This window comes from Austrofundulus limnaeus, unplaced genomic scaffold (assembly GCF_001266775.1).
Source record: "Austrofundulus limnaeus strain Quisiro unplaced genomic scaffold, Austrofundulus_limnaeus-1.0 Scaffold165, whole genome shotgun sequence".
NCBI lineage: Eukaryota > Metazoa > Chordata > Actinopteri > Cyprinodontiformes > Rivulidae > Austrofundulus > Austrofundulus limnaeus.
Window position 1 is genome coordinate 310,235 of NW_013952567.1, and position 9,292 is coordinate 319,526.

Sequence of the window (9,292 nt, forward strand, 5' to 3'; positions counted from 1 at the left end):
ATATATATATATACATTACTGCAAGATAAAGTTTTATGTAATTGTGCCAGCTCTGGTCATGCTGTTGACACTGATTGGTTACACCGCCTTGAGACTGAAGGCATGATGTGAAAACTCCATCTGTTCCAGCTCACTRGTTTGGTTAATATTAGACTATTTGTTGTTGGGCACCAAGGGGAAAAACATCTGAGGAATACCAGCTCATACCAGTTATGTTTAGTGCAATCAGGCCACTTGAAGTAAATGTAAAACAGTGTATTTGATTTTAAAAAGGATCTTTTTTCTTAAGGTCTCTAATTTGTATTCTGCATATTTCAAAGACTTGTTAGCCTGCTACATTTTTAAAAACTAATTATTTATTCATTAATATCCTGATACACCAAATGATTAAAATATTTTTTGAATATTTTGGTATAATTTCACAGAGGAMTCAGACTGTATTAATAAGYWTTTATTCAGAGAAGCCCGGTCTGCTTAGTTCGACCTTGCAGTTTTGGAAATGTTACTGATTTAAATTAAGTAGATATTATTGAGTTTGATTTTTAATAATATGCAAAAGACAATTCTTTTCAAGGGTGAAAATATTTTTTTGTGGTCCTCTCACAACCCGACCTTGATAAATCTAGGAACTGTGGTATTGAAATATGCCTGTGCTTTTCTAAAGGCTGACTCGGAGCAGGTCAGCTAGCGTGAGGGTTGCACATATGTTGGCATGATGGCATCATGAGTGCATCACTTATTCTGCACTTTTCCTCTCAAGCAGGCAGAGTTTTGTTTCTTATTTATGTGTTTCTATTTATTAGTGCTGAACTATTGGAACAGAAAAYAACACAGAGTTACAAGTACATGCAAGTCCAATTGCATTAAATGTTCATGTGGTTTGTACACACAAATACATATAGTTTTTTTTAATTCAAATTGTGAAAGTACTATAGTTTTATTGAGAATCTTCTAATTCTAAAGTTAAAAACAGTTTCCCAGAAAGAAACCCGAAGCTCTGTAAGTAAATTGAGGTAACAGGTAACAGCTGCTGGGAAGCTCACAGCTGTGAGATACTGTGTTCAAATACATCTAAATATAAAACGGACACTCTGTACATTCTGACTGGGGGGAAAAAAAGAACAAGAAACTCACATTTTAACCAAAAGGTGTTAAAGTAATTAAAGTATAAAAAATACTCAATTTGATAAAAAAAGTTTTCTTTTTTCATCACAGTCAAATTATGACAAAATACATTTAGGATGACAGTGTTAACCACTACCTCACCAGACTGCTCCCTTCTTTTAGGATTTGAAATTATTTTTGAGGTTTACTGTTTTATGATGTAAAACTGCAAAAGAGGATTAGGGCCACTAATTAAATAAACAATTCTGACTTTATTCTCAGAATTCTGACTTTAATCTCATAATTTTGTGATTAAAGTCAGGATTCTGACTTTTATCAGTGGCCCTAATCCTCTATTGGGTATAAAACAGTAATGGCAAATGGTAAATGGACTGTACTTGTATAGCACCTTTCCACCCAACCAGGATACTCAAAGCACTTCACACTACAATCTGTGTCCTCATTTACCCACTCACACAGCACTCTACCAGATCTCCTACAGTCTGCAGTTGGGTTAGAATGTTTTTGTTGATGAGGGAAAATTAATTCAAGTGCTTCTATCTCATGCATTCTTCCACCCCCTTCCCACATTTCCCCATCAATCCCCCCATTTGTTTAAATTCTGCAACACAGCCTGTTTTCATATTTTTGTCTTCAAATTATTTAACTGCTCAAATTGGCTAATTTTAAGAAATGTGGATTGTGCTAATTCAGTTAAAATGCCCCTATTATTTTTAACCACTACTTTGGTCTTTAGCAGCATCTGCTGTTTAGGAGAAGAACTGAAAGAAATGCAGTGTTTTTCAGTGTAAACAGCAGCTTTGCTATCTTGACAGCACAACTTGCTTTAATCGTTAAATCCAATCAGCTTGCCCCCCACTCCCAGCAAACAGACGTGGACACGGTCTCCCTCCTGACCAATGAAGATGCTCAGAAAACTGGGGCAGCTCTCTCTCACAGTATAAATCCCAGCTGCAGGTGGCCGTCTCTTTTCAGCAGGATCACATAACAACCAGAAGGTCTCTGGTCATTTTTCTGCTTGCTGGAGCTGCCTGGGGGTGGTGGGGAGTTTTATTGTTGCTCATTGTGTCTCTGTCGGCAAACAGCCTCTTGGCTTTTGTCCCAGAAAATAAACCTGATCCAGCTTCAGCATCTCAGTCTGATAACATGATTATGAACCCATAGCTATACAAATACATCACACTTTGTGTTTTGGTTATAATTTGTTCTCATTGCACGAAAAAGAAGAGGCAAATACATTGTAGCTGTTCATGTTTTTTTTGTTTTTCAGTTGTTTTTTATGACAGCTAGAACATCAGACAGTGTTAAAGCCATATCTCTCAGCCCCATTGGGTGTTTAATCTTATTGAGTTTTATGCTGTTGGTGTACTGTATTTGTAGTGTTTCTCTGAGTGAGATTACCATTTGCTGATTATTCTTGTATTGCACAAATCTGTTTATGTATTTTGTTTATCAGCAACCATTTATTGCGTTTGGGAGAGCACAACTTCCAGATCAGTGAGAGAACCAAGCAGTTTGTCAGCCCGTACCTTCTCAAAGTTAACAAGAAATGTGCATTCCTTCAGAAAATGTTAAGCTTTTCATTTCACAACTTACAGTTACTGTAAGAACTGGAATGATTACTGACTCCATGTTTTATACTGAATAAATGGAGAAAGGCAAGAATATAAAAAAAATACTGATAGATAAATAAATAAATGAATACAAAATTCTGAGTTTGAAACTTCAGTGCACCACTTGTAACACTGGGCTTTTATTGGATGATCATCTTTAACTAATCCAGTTAAAGATATTTAATAAATCATCCTAACGCAGTTTGTCTTTTGCCAAACTGATGCACTGAAACAAGCAATTTAAAGAATCGTTATTATAATAATTAAGAAAAAAGATCTGCATTACATGTGAATATTTTTACTGTTTTATTTGAATGTGATACGGTTCATCTTCTCTTTTTGTCTGACCAAAACTAGTCTTTTAAGTATAATTGGTGTTACACAGACTCTACAGCAGGGGTATTCAATTAAAATTTAAACGGGTCCAATCAGAAAAAAATTCTTAAGACCAAGGTCCATAAGATTATAATGTCCTATTATTTAAAGTTACATATATTTAAGTAGCTTAGTAGTTGTATCAACATCCACACAAATTGATTTGCATATAAATTTAATTAATTCAGTGTAATTCAAATACTTTTTCAATATTTATTGTCACGTAACAAAAAAATGAACAAGAAATTCTAAAGTCTGATGTTTTATGTTTTCTTACTGAGTAAAAGTATAATGAACATGTCAAAATAAGAAACTAAAGACGTGACAACTGTACATGTTGATTTGGTACATTTGTTCAAAACTTTGTTTAAAACTTTTATACTTTGTTACACAATGGCATTAAACATTGCCATTTTTAATAAGTGTTGCATTTCAGAACATGTGAGGCACACTGGTTTAGTTCCAGTGGCAAGTATAAAGAAAAATGACTCTGTCCATCCTGGATTAAATGCTCTATTTTTGCTGTCCTTTTTTTTTGATGCCATTATTTTTTTCTGTTTTATTTACTTTTTTTTGTTTTGTATTTGTGTCGGTTAACTCTCCAGTTTTTCTCCCCTTCTCCATCTCATCTAACAGTTTTCTCCATCCTTTCTCACCTGCCTGTATATTACCTTCTCTATTTCTGTTTTTTCCCCCCTTCTCCATCCTTTCCTCTGTCTCCAACACTTGACCACTACTGTAAAGACTGCAAAACCTGTGCATGTAACTGGTTTATGCTGTGTTCAGACCGAAGACGTTTTGCATGTCAAAAATGTGTCCAATGACTCATGTTGGACACTTGTGCACTTTGAGGTTAGACGCTCGTCAAAATYGCTCTATTCGCACATCAAGATGCATGTTGAGAGGAGCCTTCTTTACTATCTCTGTACAATGACAGATGAAACAGAGAGAGTGGCATGGCTTTATTTACTGAGAGCCAGAGGACGTTGTTGTTGGGCACCTTGGATTCACCAGATAATTCAGAGGAGTTCTGAGTTTGGTGGCTTTCACCACTCCAGGAGCTGTGTGCTGATGAGTGTTGCATTCAGCGCTTTTTTTTTGTCCTGAGCACAGTTTGACTGGGTTGCTGACCCCCGTCAATGCCCATATCTTCTGCCAGGACATCAACTACAGGTGCTTGATTTCAGCTGGAGAGCTCTGTCCATCTGTCTCAGTTTATTGGGCATCATTCAGGAGATTATCCCGTCGGAAAATGTGCCACCACGTCACACATGGCTAGATGTGACACTCCATTTCTAACTGCTAAATTTCAGATTTTCCCTCAAGTGTCTGCTTCTTTGGATGCACTATACATGCATCCAACGCTTCAAAACACACAGCAACATTTCTCAACGCCCCACCATAGACTTTGTATGTAAACCCGATGCCCCTGACACTCAAATCTCGTTAGATCTGAATGCAGCATTACACACGCTCATTTAAGTTTTAAGTGGTGATCTCTGTTTTGGCATTGGGTATGTGTCCGCATGAGGTGCCATTCCAGGCCGGATCCGGACCCAGGCCTGCCTATTGGTGACCCCTGCTCTGCAGTGTAAGATCACACACACGCCATTGGGAATCGTGACCAGGCGCAAAATCTATTCAGTGTAAAAGTAATACAGTGTAGAAAACACAGATTTTATAGTGGTTCAAATGAACCCTGCGTTATATTGATTTTTGCATCACCTTTCACTGAGTTCTTTTAAATATTGAGTTAAAAAGAAATGTATAAATTTCCCAGATCCACATCATCATTATCAAACACACTGATGCAAGACAAAATCAAAGATTTTTATTGATGAAATTTGACAGCTCCTTTTCTTCTTCTCTCCCATCGTTTCTCCCGGTGGCTTTTCTTTGCTACGGTCCTGCTCATTTTATTTCTGAAATTACCCACAACCACCTGCTGTCCCCGTCTCCTCCAGTTTCAGGCTCTGTCTTGTTTCCCCGTCTCTCTCATGTAGTTCTGTGATGGCGGATCACAGCCTAGCTGTATCTGGAAAGGATCCCTTCGATCCAGGGCATCAGAGAACAGACTTTGGTGTAAACACCTGGGTAGTTAGGCTGAGCACAGCCCTGACCCCAAGACACGATTCCGTGCAGCTCGCCATTACACACCAGAGGGCCGCCAGAGTCGCCCTGAGCACCACAAAAAAATAATCAAAATAAAAAGCTGAAAAGTGCTTGTTATTGCAGTCTTGTCTTCAAATTAATCCTTATTGTTTGGAGCAGACCATTTTTTGTTCATGCGCAAAATGTGCAAAGCATACCTGACAAGCATCCTTGCCTCCTTCCAGGTATCCAGCACACACCATGCGCTCAGTGATCATCCCGGGGTAGGAGGGCTCACACTCCTTGTTGGACAAGATGGGAACCTCCACACATTGAAGGTAAAATGGGTTGAACACTTCAGTTAAAAGCAAGGAGGAAAAAAAACAGGTTGAGTTATGGGATAATTGTTTTAATCTCGAGTGAACATCTCAGAATCTCTCATCAGACCCCCTCACTGACCCGTCTGAACTGCAGCTGTAATTGTTTTCTTTTTGTTAAATCACTTTGGGTGTAAAAGATGTGCATGAAGATTTTAAATGTGAACAACAAGTTCTGTCATGGATTTAAATCAACAAAATGAATCCAAACAAACAAACAAAAAAAAGAAAGAAAAGATGGCAAAAGGATTTTACAGGCTGAGCGCTTTAGTCACAGATAACATCAGCAAACACAAAAATATCCACGACAGGCTCTATTTTACAAACACTAAGCTACATTTTGTTGTGCAGTAGCTGAAAGTGATCCTTCAACAACCCTTTGTTCAGCATTTACAGATTTTGTGAGTTTTGTGTTGAAAACGTTGTCGTTAACTGTTGGAGTCACTCTGTCAAGATGTCTGTTACAAATGGCTGACTTTAGAAAAACGTCTATTATGCAGTTAGTTATTTAGTTTTTGAGCTAAAAATCTGCTGTATTTGAGAATAATTCCAAACACATAATACACATAACGAAAAGTGGCAAATCTCACAATACTGTGTTGTAAAATATGACATTATTTTCAAGATCTGACTAACAACTCTTAATTTCCTAGCTCCTAAAATTCTGTCATGAATTGCTGAAGGTGTTACGCTTTTCTTCAAGGAATGCTAGGCCTCCAGTTACTAACACAAATCCTGAAAAATAAAAACCTGAAAGCCAAGATACTGTAGATTCTTCAAAAATTCCATCACAGGTAACGTCTTGAAATTTTACATAAATGTTACTTGTTATAGCTGAAAGTCCAAGATTGCTTATCGTTTCTCATGGTGTTACTTAAATGGTCTTACCACATCTGCACCYGCTGTGACAAGTTACAAGTTTCATCATTATCATCAGACAGGAACCTTTTTGATGTCCTTCACTGCCAAGATTAGGTGTATCTCACCTTCATCGGAGTAGATATTTCCCCATCCTGAGACCGTGCACATGTCTCCAGGTGTGGGACAGGCTTTGGGCAGGGGGACAGGCTTGACGTACTCGTTCAGAGAGACTGGGTGTGCCAGCTTCATCAGCATGATGTCAAAGTCCAGGGTAGTGTAATCATAGCTCTCGTGCCAGTAGATGGCATCCACAGACATGTACTGCTCAGTGCCTTCATACTCCCAGATGTGGTTGTCTCCCAAGATGGCAATCTGTGAAAAGGGGCTGAAAAGGATGCAAAAACATTTGTGGTTCTTCATTTATTGTTTTTTTTTAAAGTGTGATTAAACAGAAGGCTTTGGTACAAACTTTTGCCAGCAATGAGCAGCAGAGATGATCCACTGGTCATTAATAAGGGAGCCGCCACAGAAGTGGTATCCGATGTTGAGGGACACCTGCCAGGGCTGAGAGTGAGCCTCACACTGGTAGCCTCCAACAATTTTGTCATCCATAGGAGCTGCAGCTGTTGCATCAAGGAAAATGGAAGTTTTATTGCTTTTTCTATTCACCAGTTCTATTCTAAAACATGTGTAAAATGCTGCAAATGGTTTTTTTACCTGCAGCTCCCAGGAGCATGAAACCCATCAGGACAATCATGATTTGGCTGACTCAGTCCTGCCCACAGTCAGACTGGTGTTGATGACCTGTTTCTGCATTTATACTTTGACTTCTCTGTGACCTACCACATATCCCTCCTCCTCAACAACCTTCACCCCAACCCATCCACCCTCCGTTATGTTTCTATCCACTCCTCCCACTCTAATCCCTGCGTTGGACCTGAATATGCAACTGTGTTTTCAGCAAACACCACAGTAAATGACCAGTTATTTTGTTTCACAACATATTGCACAAACATATTCCAACAACTCTCATTTTAATTTTATATATGTTTCACACTGATTCAACTGTAAGAAAAAAAACAACATGTTCTGTAATTTGCTGCTTCAGAGGCAACAGATTCTTCATTTTCACCTTTTATAGCTTTTACTCAAAAGTGACCAAAAGCAGAACAGATTTATTTTCTGAACATTTTCAGTCAAAAATCATATCAAAAATGTTGACTCTCATACTGCAAATGCGGTCTTTTAACCTTTTCTTTATTCAAACACTTGGATCACTGTTGGCATAGTTTTAATGCTGCAGTTTTCCAAGAATTAGTGGGCGAGAGAAACACAATGTGTGGAGACGTTGAGAAGGTGAACAGATGACATTCAAAAACTAAAAAAATAAAAACCCTGTGACATGACCAGGGTGGACAAATAAGAAAATTGGAGCCAGATAAAAGAACAGATTTGGTAAGGCACATTTAGAACCCAAAAAAGTAAGAACTCGGTGTGAAAACGCAGATGGGGTCAACAAAAAGAGCAAAGAGCGGAGGTGTGGAAAAAGGCTGAGCACAGCAGGTTGGCGGGGTATAAATATGGGAGAGTCCAAGTGTCTTCTGGTCACCTAACATCATGAGGCTGCTCTGTTTTCTGCTGGCTGTTGGAGCTGCTGGTAAAGAAACAGAAGGACACAAACACTGCACTCACATTTGTTAATAACACACACACAGKAGTGGTTATAATGAAGTGTTGTGGCTGCAGACTGGATTTAAATTTTCTGTGTTCTTTAATGGACAGTTGCAGTGCCCAGAAATGATGGCAGGATCATTGGAGGGCAGGAGTGTGAGCCTCAYTCTCGGCCCTACATGGCCTCTCTCAACTATGGCTACCACTTCTGCGGAGGAGTGCTCATCAACAACCAGTGGGTGCTCTCTGTTGCCCACTGTTGGTACAAGTAAGTATGTACAAATAAATGAAACTGGAGAAATATTAAAAGGTGCAAATGAAGCTGCTGTTTTAAATTCCAGCTTTTTTCTATAAAGCCTTACTTCATGCAAAAAAGCTGACAACAGGCCTTTATTTTAATATATAAACTCAAAGTAAAAAGACCAAAGATTGAGGTAAATTCCTCAAAATTCAAAAACTTAAATTGCAGTTGAGTAAAAAACAATAAAAATATCAAAATGCCAGTCCATTTATGTAAATTCCAACAGTCTATCACCCGTTTAAACTGTGAAATAGACCATCTATAGAAGGGAAGAGCAATTGGTGGCAGAGTTGTAAAGGAACTAAGTACAAATACTTTGTTACTGTACTTAAGTAGAGTTTTTGGGTGTCTGCACTTTACTTGAGTAATTATTTTTCAGCCTATTTTTTACTTCTACTTCTTACATTTTCACACAATTACTTGTACTTTCTACTCCTTACATTAAAAAAGGCAAGAAGTAGAAAGTCGTTACTTTTATTTTAATTCTGCTTGTTTTCATTCCAGCTTGTTATTGTAAAAAATAAATACTATCCACATAAATTGTGCCTCCTAGATAAAGTGAATTTAACTATGGTTGAATGATTAGTATAGATATATAAAATTCTGATACCGTATCAGTTTGTACACAAACAAATCATGTCACACTTCAACAGGACATAATCATTAAAATAAAAGTACTGTACTTAAGAAGTATTTGTATTTCATGAATTATATTATTGCATTTGGCCGCAGCCCTCAGATAGATTTTCATTTTGGAGAAAAGTTTTGTGCAGCCTTGATATATGTATATAAACTGAAAAGGCTAGAAGAGTGCATCCTAAATTTAACATAAATTAATTATTTTAATACAATATAGTCATTTCTGCTTTGTTTTGGGG

The 9,292-nt window shown here is 37.8% G+C and overlaps 2 protein-coding genes across 4 annotated transcripts in view; one reads left to right on the plus strand and one right to left on the minus strand.

The window, feature by feature from the left end:
- The window catches only part of LOC106523742 (trypsin), a 19,057-nt gene that overhangs the window by 5,537 nt on the left and 4,228 nt on the right, over nucleotides 1-9,292 (plus strand). For 2 of the 3 annotated variants that reach the window (XM_014017280.1, XM_014017281.1), the window contains exons 1-2: nucleotides 7,672-8,099; nucleotides 8,225-8,381. In XM_014017280.1, coding sequence (XP_013872734.1) covers nucleotides 8,060-8,099; nucleotides 8,225-8,381 — 197 coding nt within the window. In that variant the 5' untranslated portion in view covers nucleotides 7,672-8,059. Of the gene's footprint in view, nucleotides 1-5,449; nucleotides 5,543-7,671; nucleotides 8,100-8,224; nucleotides 8,382-9,292 lie in introns of those variants that run through there. The other variant, XM_014017282.1, reaches the window with a different exon arrangement.
- LOC106523743 (trypsin-2) lies at nucleotides 4,930-7,317 on the minus strand. The gene is made up of 5 exons (XM_014017283.1): nucleotides 7,160-7,317; nucleotides 6,912-7,065; nucleotides 6,568-6,827; nucleotides 5,423-5,559; nucleotides 4,930-5,291 (listed from the first exon to the last, which is right to left on the minus strand). The coding sequence occupies exons 1-5, from the start codon at nucleotides 7,197-7,199 to the stop codon at nucleotides 5,139-5,141; spliced, it is 744 nt and encodes a 247-aa protein (XP_013872737.1). The 5' UTR covers nucleotides 7,200-7,317; the 3' UTR covers nucleotides 4,930-5,138.

Excerpts from the sequence above, each read along its gene's own strand:
- LOC106523743 (XM_014017283.1), bottom strand. The coding sequence starts at position 7,199 with ATGATTGTCCTGATGGGTTTCATGCTCCTGGGAGCTGCAG. Across the intron at positions 7,066-7,159 it reads CATGCTCCTGGGAGCTGCAG|CTGCAGCTCCTATGGATGAC; the intron begins GTAAAAAAACCA and ends TTGATGCAACAG. Across the intron at positions 5,292-5,422 it reads GAGGCAAGGATGCTTGTCAG|GGCGACTCTGGCGGCCCTCT; the intron begins GTATGCTTTGCA and ends TGTGGTGCTCAG.